The following is a 13,933-nucleotide window of genomic DNA, read 5'->3' as shown; positions in this document are numbered from 1 at the left end:
AGTAGCTGTGGTGCAGAGTAATGCAATAATTCACTCAAGTCTGACCACTGTTAGTTCAGTGCTAATCCATTTAACGGATCAATGTAATTGAAAAGACTTGTGTACAGAAGCATCAAGTAGATTCAAAATAGCTTTTTAAGAAAGAGTAGTGATTTAAAACAATTGTGTATTTGTCAACAGTTACTGCTTCTCTAGATCTTCTAGCGTTACACTCTGCAGCAGGTTAAGTGAACTCGGTTTGCTCTCAGTGACAGATTTTCCAGCATGCCAGTTTTCAGTAATGTCATGGGAAACATCCTAAGAAGCTCTTAGTATTTATTGTGGAAACAAGCTATTTATAAGAGTTGCCAAGCCTCCCCTGATTGCGGATGATATATTTTTTAGTTGCACTGACGTAATAAGATAAGTACTTGGTATTTCAAACATAGAAAACATGATGGTCAAGCTTACTCACTATTGCTGTGATGTTATTTATACCAGTTGTAAAGGTAATGTGTTGTTAGACAAGGCGAAGAAACCCAGACCAACATTCTATAGCTATGCAGATCTGTTAGGCTGCACATCGAGCTAAAGCTAACATTAGCATGCTAACATCTTTATGTTTGGTATGACTTATTGACGATATGTGTTCTATATAAAATAAAGTCCTTTAATGTTGCGTTTCATGCTGTACTTTTTTTTTAAATTCACGCATAGTTTCTTTTGAATCAAACCAAGTGCAGCACAGCTTCACAACGGTTATAAGATGTGTATCAGTTGATACTGTTGCACTGCATTGCATCATTAGCAGCACATGACCTAATGATCACTCTCGTATGTGTGTTTTGTATTTGAGCATGACTCACTGGACGACTGAATTGTTGTGTTACAGCTGGTGTTTGAGGCTCTCCACAGTCAGGAGCCCAGAGGTTACGTAGTCGGCTGGATCATTGCCATCAGTCTGCTGGTGGGAATCCTCATCTTTCTGCTGTTAGCTGTGCTACTCTGGAAGGTAACCAACACATAACTCACCACACTGCTGCTTTTACTTTCAACTTTTTAAATACATAAAAGGCAGTTGTCATAAACTTCTGCCAGAATTGCATCTAAGCGTCAGCACGGTATTCCGTTATAAAGTGACAGCTTGAGGAAAGTGAAGAGGTGAAGGTAAGAGCTTGTTTTGGGGGTTTAAACTGTCATGAAAAGGACAAATAAGATACAGGACAATAATTCACACCATACCATCACTCACATGAAAGAAGAATCTAAAGGGAAATGGCAATTATACTGATGTCCAGAGGCCCTGTTCGCACAAAACTCCTTTTCTTTTTCACTGCTTCATTTTCCATTGGGAATACCACAACGAAACCTTGGAATGTTGGTCCGGGGATACATTTCGAACCCCCCCCCCCATCCACAGATCCTCAAACCTTGCCAAAATAAACCCCACTTACAAGAGCCGCACATGTCCTGTATTGCTCTTTTCAGGAAATGCCTGAGGAGAGTACAGGTCTGTATCAATAAACTTTAGCAGCCTAACGCTGATAAATGAATGGAGTCGTAGTGAGAGAGGCATCCTCCAAGTGTGTCTTTGTTTAGATACACACTGAGATCTAATGCTCTCTCCATCCTTTCATATCTCCTGTATATGACACTTGGTAGGTGAATGTAAATGGGAGTACAATATAACTTTCATACAGAAACAATGCATTTCTAGAGGGGAAATGTTTGATTTGCTTCCTTCCATGCTGGTGGTTTTCTGTGGTTAAATAACCTCAAATAGTGTAAACTTTAAACAGAACTGCCAGCCAGTTTTCAAAGCATACCAAGCCAGGATGTTTTACATTGATTTCCTACCTCCCAAACATCCATTGCTTGCCATTTGTTTCACTGCAGGGGGGATCCACATTTTATAGAAATGTGTAACTTTAGGATCCTTCATGGTGAACTCTTTCAGGGTTTGCATTATTAAATAAAAATGATGTTATTATTTCAGTGACGCAGATGTTAAAGCAATTTAAAATCAAATCCAGAGGACACATAAGAAAATGTTGAAATCCATAATGTGTTTTGTTTTATTTTGTTAAAAATGTTTGCTGTTTTGCAGCTGAATCTCATAAGGTTGTGTCAGTAGTCCATTGTAGTGATTGCATAACCACACAGAGACACAACGTAACTACTTTCCAAAGACTCTCAAAACAATAGAGGGCCTTCTTTAATATACAGTAAATGAGAGAAATGACTCATGGTATAATTTGATTACGTTATGAAACACTAGCATACATTTGACAATACAAAAAAGCTGCCTAGCTTTTCACAGTGTCATCCGACCAATACCGTATATTTCTTTAAAAGGTTAAGGTATTGATACTAAAAATTCGAACAGTTCCTCAAGGTTTACTTATATTGAGTTATAGAATCAAGATATGCACTCAGCAGGACACTTAAAATACTGATACTTTTTAATACTCCTTGAAGTCATTTTTGGTATGTAATGACAACACTTTCATCACCAAATTGCCATCAAAGCTTTTTGTGGATTTATGGACTTACAATGTCTTGTTACTCAAAGGAGTATTTCTTTGCCAAGAATTTACTGCACCCAGCAGAGAAGGAGCACATTACTGACTGTAACGCCACATTGTGTTGTAATCGGCTAACGAGAGGCTGAATGTAGCTTCATATTTTCCTCATCTCTCTGCAAGAGAACAAAATAGGGGTAAATCCATTTTACACTCTTCCTTTACCCAATAACAGACTTTAAGCTAATACATGGTAGATAATATCATCTAGTGGTGCAGCTCACATCTTGGCCTATCTCAAGTTTGAAATGACGTCAGAAAAGAATGATCTACTATCAAAAGTTATTAAAAGCGTTGGAAAATGATCAGTGTTCTAATTATATGTGACTGATTTCAAATATGCAAAACCACAGTTTTTCATTAACGTTGTCCGATGTGACCACAGATACACATTACTAAGTCCGACTGTTGTTCTCTCGATCTTTGACAGATGGGATTCTTCCGTCGCCGCTACAGAGAAATCATCGAGGCAGAAAAAAACAGGAAGGACAGTGATGAAAGCTGGGACTGGATGGAAAAGAACCACTGAGACTTGCAGTGGGGGTCCCGCAGGAGCCAATGAGATTAGGGATTGGGTCGGGAAGGATCCAATAGCACGTGGTCTCGCAGTCCAGCCGCCCCAGTGGCACCAGTTCCCTTCAGCCTTCCATATGTGGAAGAGAAGAATATTCTCCTTATTTTTTGGAGACTTGGTATTTTTTTGTGGGTGAGGGTCAAGGAAACAGGCTTCTGAGGTGACAGTGTGGCTTGCCAGAGGACACTTGCTGTGGAATTCAGCTAATCTCAAAGGAGGTAACTCCCAGCCAGCGAGAGCGGAGCTGTTGATGGAGACCCACATCCGTACGGGGATGTGGAGACGGCATGAATACTGGTGGACGACAAAACCCTCAGGGCTGTGTTACATAGCACATTTATTTTTATACATACACTTTAAGCCATATTGTAAAAAAAAAAAACTGGGCTTCTAGAAGAGATTGGGTTTTGAAGGCCATTATAAACAAACTGATCTACAGTATGTTTTCCTTAAAGCACTGATGTTTGATAAGAATGAATGCCTTGGCTGCATAGCTTTACTTTTTATGCCAAAGATATGTCCTGTACAGTATATGATAGAGTCGTTTGTATATGCAGTTCTGCCTGGGAGTGAAAGATTGTATCTCTTCTGTACTATTTCCGCCGTATAAATATCTGTTCTACACATCTGACTGCCTCTCCCTCACACAGATAATCAGCCGGAGCAAATTCTGTGCTTCAGACCCACACACGCCATGATTAAAATAACGTGTCCTCCTCGTGTCATCCGCTACTGTTGTCAGGGTTGTCTCAGAGGCGCTGTGGTCATTAGGATCTGGTTCAGGATGTGCAAATAAACCACACTCATCTTTATTTAGACTCTGGGTCCTTTATTATCCACGCCTGAAGTTGCTGTGACTTACACCATTCACATTTCAAGCTTTGTGACTTACCATAAGCATTCCATTAGCTATGATGTGATTTTTGTTTAAAGATGATAAAAACATAATTTTGTCGGATTTTAATTTAAAACTCTGCAATGCCTTTAATGAACACATGCTTAAAAAGTCAAATGTCCTTTAGAGTATTTTTTCTAAATCAGCTTTTGCAAGAAACTATTACTCAGGAATGCAGCAGAACCCCAAAAGTCTCCAAGTTCAAGTGAAGATTGAATACCGTAAGATGATTCACTAAACGTCATGACACATACCTGACCATGATTTATTTCCAAAGCCTTTCTAGACTTCGCCTAAGCAGACCATATTCAATTTTACTATTATGTTATTAGGCATTTGGTTTTAGCATGAAACACGGGATACATTATTCTCCACGGCCAGATGAAAGTCTGCGATGGGGGTCCACCTACAGTCATTTAAAGGGGCCCACGGCATGAGTAATTCCCTAAAAATAGGTGGGAATGTGCTGCACTCAATCACTACACATAAACGCGCTCTTTTGGGCTCATGGGAAAAGCTTGTTTTAAGTCAACATGTAGGAATGTCAGCTCCCTAAAAATCTGCCACTCTAAAAGTTCCTCAGTGCTCGCATTTTAACCCCACATGTTCTCCGGAGCCTTTTTAAAGCTGGGATTTGATTGTGAATAATATGCTATTGTGTAATAAATGTCCCCAGAGAAGTAAGAATATTACTATGTTAAACATTTTTAGACCTTTATGGCAAAAACAATGAAGAAAAAAGGTCAATTATGCTCCAAAAATTGCTTTGCTGTCAGTTTTGAAGACTGTTTCAATGACCATTGGGTGATAATTATATTAAAAACATATATTTTGCCAAGATTTAAACGTGCAATGCCAAAGAACAAAATCTATATTTTAATGTGTCTCACATGTCGGTGCTAACTCACTTTAATGGCTCACTGTGATTGCTTGGCTCTCTGTTGTCTGTATGAATCTCTTATTTTGACACACTTTATTTTACCATTCATTTCCACTGGCATGACGGCATATACTGTACACATTCACGTTTTCACTCTGCATCTGTTAAAGTGATTCTCAACCTGTATGCAGAGAAACTGACACTTGACATTTTCTGTTAACTGTGATGGTTATATTTTGTTTGTGTGATTGTTGTCACCGGTAATCACATCGTTATTTGGGGTTTTTGTTCTGAGTATACTACTGTCACTGAATATCATTTCCATTATAGTGTGCTGTATGTTTGATGTTTAAATTCCTGTTGAAGCTGTATATTTATCTGTGGATAAATTTTAGAGTGAAAATGAGTGGCTCTGTGCTGTTTTTGTCAAAGTGAGTCCAGCGGGGTTGTGGGTTGGTTCACTTGTGTTTTGATGGAGTGTGGTGCTCTCTGCTGGCTCAATTGCTCCAGACTAAAACTTTCCATAAACAACTAGGTATTTATAGATCAAAGAAGTGTTGTTCGCTAACACATCAAATTATTTTGTGCAAAAACCGCAATATAAATGTCTCACTTTTCATTGCTTACTGTATATACAGTAAGTATGTACATCCAGAGTTTAAAATTGCTCCATTAACAGCAAATTAAACAATGACCATTTTGATGACTTTCATTTATCAAGATGACATATCATCTTTAGTGCCAACCGCTTCAATATACAGATTTACTTCCTACGCTGTTTTATTTTTACAAATTATTGTCATTGGTTTTGTTTGGATAAAAATGACAGAGATGTCATCTTGAGAATTCTGAAAAAATAGACATTTGGGCAGGCATTTTTTACTTTTCTATGGCATTTGAGTCAATTCTGCAAAGGTGTGCCACTTTTTAAAACTTACGCAATTCAATGCTTCCTATATCTTCTAATTAAATTAATAATACAGTGAAACAATGGTCTATTTATATTCACTTATAAAGCCCTCAGGATGTGCTGCCCTACTTTCCATAAACACAGGCCAATTCGTCTCTCCTCGATGTTCAACCGTGTCCACAATGCTTAAAATGAAATGCCCTTTTTAATGGAAAGTCCTGTTGTTGCAAGATTTCAGTATTATTGCACAGATTTCAGGATTATATAACAAAATTTGAATGTTCCCCTTTTGCTAAATCCACTTGACAAACAAGTAATCAAATCGTCAACAGAATAATTGATAGTGAAAACAGTATTGATCTACCTACAACAATTAGTCAAGAAAAGAGGCAGCGTGTATTTGTTCATGTGACCCCGGTTGCCATGAAACACTGATACCAGGCACCAGCTCCTCTGTAGAGCTCACTGAATTATTAATACCCCACACTGAATACAGCAGGGACACCACAAGAAATGCTACCTTTCTTCTGACCCCAGAGGATCACTTTGTTCACTATGTCCTCTTTATTTGATCATGGATTGATCAGGACTGTGGCGGTGGAGCAGGTGGTCGCACCAATCGCAAGTCACTTGTGCCACTTGGTGCTGTTGTGTGACAGTGCAGAGGACCCTGAGCACTTCACCCAGCTGGAGGATGCAGCTCAGGCCATGGCTAAAGCGACTGAGGACATGGCAGCTGCAGCCTCCAGGTGTGTACAGTGTGGTGTTTAGCGGGGTTAAAAGGACATGTGTAATGTATAATCAGATTAACACCAGGTTCCTTGCTTTCAGGGTGATCAGTGACACAGACGATGAGGTTTTGCACATGGAGATGTCGTCCCTGTTGGAGTCTGTCTCTGTGTCGGGACAACATGTGCTGCTGGCAGCCCAGAAACTCAACATCCAGCCGAGTTTGACTGAGCACAGAGAGGAACTCATCACTGCCACACAAAACGTCTTCCTGGGAGTAGTCAAAGTACAGTATTGTTTTCCAGTTTTTTTTCTTGGAAGGTGGTTCCAAGTATGTTATTAAATATATAACTCAATCTAACATATTTCACCGTTCATGCTGGTTGTTGTGTGTGGTGCAGAATTAGGGAGGAAGGAACAGCTGCAGACACTGACTGATTAAACACAAAGAAAGGTTACAATAGATCTTCCACAGCTGCATTTGGTTAATACTTTAACAGAGGTTTCCTTAAAAGGGAAAAACACAAATCACCTGCTGTTTGAATGTAACACCTGAAACATCTAATCTATCTATCTAAAGATAATGATTAATATCTTATCTTTTATGGTCTATACTTAATAAAGAATTACATCAGCTACTGCATGTAACTTGTATAGACACAACAGTTCACACTGTCATCTTTTTTTATTTTACAAAACGTTTTAGCACACTAGAGAATCATGTTTGATACTATGTTCACTTTCATTGTCAAAGCATCAGGTAGGGATTACAAGAAAATCTGGCCTTAACCCATGTTTGCTTTTCTCATAATATTAGGCACTCATATAGCCATATATGTGACAATATATAGAATACCTTTGCAGCACAATTTGTTTTCATTAGTGATTAATGTGCATACAAATGTAGGTTTGTAATGTGGTGGTAGTAGAGGAAAAGTTAGAGGATCCCCAGTGTCAATACACCACATTTCATGGACCTCCACACAGTTGATGCCTCTAGCTTAGCTAAAAAAAAAAATCATAACAAGCAGTAACAAGTTCCCTTTTCTGTCACTGTGCTCCTAGGTTCTGTTAGTGGACGACAATGCAACGATCAGGAGAGTGGTGGCTGCTTCTGATCAAGTTTTGGAGTGCCTCTCTGAGCTCGGCTCCACCACAGACATCAAGTCTCTACTCAAATCTTTCCAGGTGTTTTCTGAGGCTCTGCTTCTTCTCCATAGTCTGACAATGGAGAGAGCAAATGCCTTACAGGACCCAAGACAATCCAAACAGCTTCTAGATTCCTTAGAGACCCTGAGGCGGTGCATCTCCATGCTGCACACGGCCATGTGCACCACCATCAAACATCCTACAAGCGAGCAGGCGCAGGCAGCCAAGAGTTACATTCTGGACAAAGTGCAGAGCACAGTAAATGACATTATTAAAACCCTGAGAAGTGAATGCCACAGTGCATCACTTGGTCCTTGCGGGATTTACACAGACAGGAGGAACAGTCTTTTGCAACTACTCACTAGTTCTGCCACCTCATCAATCCAAGGCACTAGCTTTGACAGCCTGGTGAGGGATATTGTGTTTCACTGTATGGTTGTGGCAAACTCTTCTCGTAGGGAGTTTCAACAAAAAGTGGTCGCTCATTGTCGTCACATCCTGCAGTTCTGGTCAGACATTAAAATGATTTTAAAGTCCTCAGAGGATGATTTAGAGCAGGGCGTTGAAAAGGCCTGCACTTTTTTGGCGCAACAAATACAAACGCTTGACAAATCTTTGACGACTACTCTTCTTTATCAAGTCTTGGACACATTCCTGACAGCATCTTTTATAGTGGAGGAACTTTTAAGTGTGACGAGACAGATCCTGGTTTCACATTCTTGTACAGAGATGGATCTAGCCTTTATTCAACCACTAGTTGAGGATTTTATATCTAACACTGATAGAATAATACAAGTGGCAGATTTCATCTCTGCTGTGGCTGTTGATGCGAAAAGTTTGGAGAACATTGAGAACTCACAAGTAAGTCTCACAAGACTCAGGGCTCGGACCGCATCTCTGTCGCTTGAGCTGGCAGATAATTCAATGCAAACTGTTCAAAAGCTTCATGAAGTGTGTCAGAAATGGGAGGAAGAGACTTGTCAGCTTCAGAATGCTTTCAGTGACGTGATAGATGTGAGAGAGTTCACCAGCATTGCTATCGATGAGGCGGTCAGTGATCAGCATGGATGTGTCACAGCGTACAGAGAGCAAAGCTATAAACTGTTTAATGAACATGCAGCAAACCTTATTTGTCACATGAAGCTGGCAGTTCAATCAGTGAGGAGGCACTTGGACAGAAGTAATGACCCAATCTACAGAAATGGCCTCCTGGTGCTACTCAAACAGGTTCAGTCATCCCGAACCAAAGTGGCAGAGTCAATCAGAGACATGCATTTGGGTTCCAGTCTAAACATAGAGGTATATTCTACTTTTTCACATAACGTTTCCATGGCTATTCAGCATTTAAAGGTGCTCAGGAAGGGACTGGACGGCCAGCAACATCCACATCTCCTGAGCCCACTGCGCGAGGGGGCACGTCAACCAGAAGTCTCTCGGTCATCTGTATCAGTCAAAGATGCCTGTGAGCTTAACCTGGATCATATGACAAAAGGCTCCCCTGTTTTTGAGGCTACAGAGAGGGATTCCCACATCGTACATGAGGAGGAGCTCTCAGATGAGGAAACTGTAGAAGTAGAACTGCCTCATAAATATGACATTGATGATTTACAGATCCCAGCTGTCTCTGTTGAGCTCAAACTAATCCACAAGCCTCTTGAATTTGACCTTTTACCCCTCTTGTATGAAGTTGTGACTGTGACTAAAGGAAAGGATGTGACAGAACTCAACCGAGCCTGCACTGGTGTTCTTGAGCTGTCCAACTGCTATGCGCAAGCCACAAAGGAGGCCATGGCCATTGTTGATGCAGTCGATTGTAAGACGTTGGACAGTTTTAGAGCAGAGTTGGTGTCACTGACTCCGCTGCTTGTCCAGACGGCTCAAGAGACGGCAATGAGTTCAGCAATGAGTACGGAGAGCCTCTACAAACACAGCACGCAGTTTACTGACCTGATTAACAACACCCGAAAAGTTTTACAGCCGGTAGCTGGAGCCTGGTATCAAGCTGTTTATACTGAGCTGCAAGGAAATTGGCCAACAATAGTAGCCAGTGTTTCGCAGCAACTGAATGAAGTGATGACTTTATGTGCTGATGTGGTCCAGCTTTTGACAACGTCTGATTTACCCTCACAAAGCGATGGTCAAGAAACTTTGAGCAGTTTACACAACAAGCTGAACAAAGCCCACAACAACACAAAGTATCTGGTCGAGTTTTCCACCTCTTTGAAAGGACAGGTAGATCAACTAGAGGCCCTTTGCATCCTCTGGGGCCTATCCATTCAAATTTTGCTAAATTCTCTTGATAAGATTTTGGGAACATCGAACTCAGTGAACCAGTTCAGCCCTCAGAAAAAGCTCTCAGTGTTGTCAGAGAACTCACTACGAATCCAAGAAGCAGCGAGGCTAACCAGCCTGAATTGTAAAAGCGCTTACAAATCAAAACAGTTAACAGAATACCAGGAGGAACTAAAATCCCTGACAGAAGCCTTTCTCAAAGCTGCAGAAGAGCTGGACATAATGCCTAGTGTAATGCAACTTGCAAAATCAGAATGTTTTCAGAGACATCTTTTGATAAAAATTAGAGTGCTTTTTGTTCATCTAAGCAAATCAAATAAGGATTATGATACAGCACTTCAAAAAATGGTCAGCATTGCTCATGATTCTGCTCAACGATTTCGGGAGAACAACACAGAAGATGCAGAACAAAAATTTGACAACGCAGCTGAAACCCTTTTGGACAATGTAAAAACTGCCATGAAAAGGGTTGATGACTGCTTACACTACATCCGTGACCCACATGCCCGTGCTAACCTGAGATCCATCAACGACCACCTGTCTTTTCAGATCTCAGATATCATCAGCAGGGCGAGGCTCATGGTGGAGACTCACTACATTTGTGACACACTCAGTCTGGATGTGCAGATACAGTGCTGGTCAGCCAAAGCTCGCTATGTGGTGGAGGAGATCAGGAAGCAGGATGGGATGCACCAAAAGGCAAAGGAGCAAATCATGATGGGTCTACAGGGCAAAACACATGAGGATGTCAGAGAAGCGTTGGCTCCAGTGCCATCTAAAGACAAAGAGGTGGAATTTCGCTCTGACATGACAATGACATCCTGGCAGAAAGGCCACACAGAAAGAGTTTATGATGCAGAACCCAATATGAACATGGAAGCTATGGCCAAATTTAGACCTGGAAATTTTGAAAAAAATGTAGGTATTAAGATTAACACTGTTTTAAGTTTGGTGACTCCTTTATGTATCAATAACCCACCTCCATTTTTTTCTGTACAGGAAGTTGTCTGGTTTGGAGCATTCAAAGAGACTCCTTCGCTGACACACACGTCGCTTTTTCTCAAGCAAGAAAGTGACAGCTGGGATCCCAAGGACAACCGAATTGTCCAGGTGACAAGGAAGATGGCTGACACCCTATGTTACATGACTCAGTACTTGAAGAAGAAAGGACCAATACCGGTAATGAACACCTGAGAGCCCTTTATTTCATGAGAATGTATATTTGCAAGCACCCTCATCTACAATCATTTTGTCTTTCTCAGAATAAAGAGGCATTTGTCACTGCAGCCAAAGATGTGATCTCAAACAGCCAGTCAGTAACTCAGTTCCTCAGAGTTATTGCCAACCACTGCCTGGATAAACAGTGCACAGTTGAACTTTCCCTTGTAGTTGAGCAGATTCTCACCATCACCAACCAGCTCAACATCATCTCCAGGTTAGTATAGTGTATTTCACATGGTGAGAAGAACTAAGCTAGAAAACAATAATAATTTGACGGTTTCATAGTGTCAATGCTGTAACACCTGGGTGCAAATCATCTGATGAGATCCTGGTGAAGAACACTCAAAATCTACTCCAGACCGTCCTGCGAGGGGTCCACGCGGCGGAGACTTCCTGCATCACTGTAAATCTTTTACTTATGAGATGAGTTTTTCTCAGGTTGATACGTTACAGCTCTAACTCTCTGTCATTGAAATTCTCCCCTGCACAATTTCTTTCTCATTCCAGGGTTTGAGGCAACCGGAGCCAAACTCAGATGGGGCCGAAGCTACAGCTTTGTGTTTTCAGTGGATGAGGAAATTAGAGATCCATCGAGCCCAGCAGACCTCTAACCCAGAGACTGATGAGCTGGGTTTGAGGAAGACCGCGTCCCATCCTGTAGCGCCCAGTCTTGCCTCGCCAGTTGGCTTCAAGTAGTAGTTATAAACAGTTATGTTGGTACTTATTGAAATTCTCCAATAATAATGAATAAATAACAATAAGGCTTCCTAAAAAAGACAAAAATATTGAAACGGTATTATACCTAACCTTTGTAAATATCATAATAGGCATCCCATCCCAAACAGAACACGTTTCCAAAGTTTCAAACTAAATAAATAACTTGTTTCTTTATTTTTACTACCTGATCTATTCAACTTTTATGTTTATTTAAAAGAAAACTGTATTCTTAAACTCTTGACCCAACCATTCAGCAAGCTAAAAGTGTTGACAGATATACATGTATTCCTTATTTTTGTCCCTAACTTTGCATTTACAGTTTTTTACAATTGTTTAAACACAATTTTAGAAACTAACCTGGTTTTACCAAAATACTTAACACGATTCACACAACCACACACCCAAACTGCAAGATACCTCATATCCTGCAAAATGAAGCACTGCAACCAAAACTACATATACCATTATGAAAATTAAACTTTTGCACCAAACGGCACCCACTTCATTCATATTACCAGATTTTTGTCTCACCAACTACACACTGTTGGGCAAAATGTAAAGCTTTAGTGAGCTTTGCCATAGTACTAAAATAGTTCAAATTGTTGAAAATTCTTCAGATTGTTCACATGCACAGAAATATTTGCAGATACACACATGCTGCTGTTATTTTTTATTTTTCACCAAAAAAGTCAATGCAAAATATGCACAGCAGATACATTGGAGTGAACAAAAATATGCTAACAAAAAACAGTAAACTGAAAAAGAAAATTACAGAAAAAATATATATAAAAAAAAAGAGGCGAGAAAAATACTGTAATTAGGCAGCAGTCTGCCGCATAGCTGGATCTGGCCACAACGCCTCGTCCACATCACAGGCAATATCTTCCCTTGCCAGAGATCGAGGGACGAAGCGCTTTGAGTGCCTTATCCATCCCTGAATCGCACCCACATCAATTTCATCACATGCCTCTTCCATAGCCTGCAAAAAGCATGCGCACAAAGGGGTGCCGGTCGTAAACCTTCCACCGCCATGCTGAACAGAACTCTTCTATGGGGTTCAAAAATGGGGAGTATGGTGGGAGGTATTGCACGACAAATGGTGGGTGGTCAGCAAACCAGGTTTGGACTGGGGCTGCATGATGAAAGCTCACGTTGTCCCATACTATAACATACCTGTTTCTTCGATGCTCTGCATCATTCATACGCTCTGGTGGTACGAGAATATTGTGGAGTCTGTCCATAAATGTGAGACAATGGGCTGTGTTGTATGGTCCAAGGTTGGCATCACGGTGGGGACACCATGCGTATGGGAGATGGCAGTGCACATTGTGATGTTCCCACCACGTTGGCCAGGAACATCTATAATGGCTCTGTGGCCAATGACGTTCCTTCCCCTACTCTGGTCTTTGCTAAGTTGAACCCAGCCTCATCTACAAAGATGAACTCATGCGGGATTGCATGAGCATCCATTTCCAGAACTCCCAGAAACAAAGAACAAAAATCAGTCAATATCCACATATGCTCTTCTGAGCTCTTTGTTTCTTTGAGAGTTTCTCTCAAAAGGCACCTTATAAAGTTGTTTCATACTGATTTGGTTTCGCTCGAGAACGCGAGCCAATGTGGACAAACTGACTTGTTGAATGTTGTTGAATACGGTGCTGTCTTGGATGATGTGACTTTGAGTATCTCTTTTTCAGTAATCTGATTTCATTACTTTCCAAAACCAAGTTTACAATGGCAGCTTCCTGTACCCCGGTGAACATTAGGCCCCTTCCTCCACCATGGTTGCGTCTCTCAGTCCTTTAGAAAAACAAAAAAACTAAAACATAGGGCAATGCAGCCTACAGGTATTTCCCCCACAGTAGAGTAAATGATACAGGAAACGTGTACAGTAAGTGTATGACATCAGCCATTCATGAAGTAAACAGGTGTCACCCAACTGATACACTATGAAATGGCGTGTACTACAAGAGTGAAATACATTTTGGTTACATACCTGTGCTCC

At 40.8% G+C, this 13,933-nt stretch overlaps 1 protein-coding gene across 1 annotated transcript in view; it reads left to right on the top strand.

The window, feature by feature from the left end:
* itga9 (integrin, alpha 9) overlaps positions 1-5,313 on the top strand; it is a 47,291-nt gene extending 41,978 nt beyond the window's left edge. The window contains exons 27-28 of the mRNA XM_063875078.1: positions 872-991; positions 2,992-5,313. Coding sequence (XP_063731148.1) covers positions 872-991; positions 2,992-3,090 — 219 coding nt within the window. The 3' untranslated portion in view covers positions 3,091-5,313. The remainder of the gene's footprint in view (positions 1-871; positions 992-2,991) is intronic.
* Positions 5,314-13,933: the final 8,620 nt, after the last annotated feature.

Source organism: Eleginops maclovinus, chromosome 22 (assembly GCF_036324505.1).
Source record: "Eleginops maclovinus isolate JMC-PN-2008 ecotype Puerto Natales chromosome 22, JC_Emac_rtc_rv5, whole genome shotgun sequence".
NCBI lineage: Eukaryota > Metazoa > Chordata > Actinopteri > Perciformes > Eleginopidae > Eleginops > Eleginops maclovinus.
Note: the sequence above shows the minus strand (reverse complement) of the source record. Positions and strands in the feature narration are given on the sequence as shown.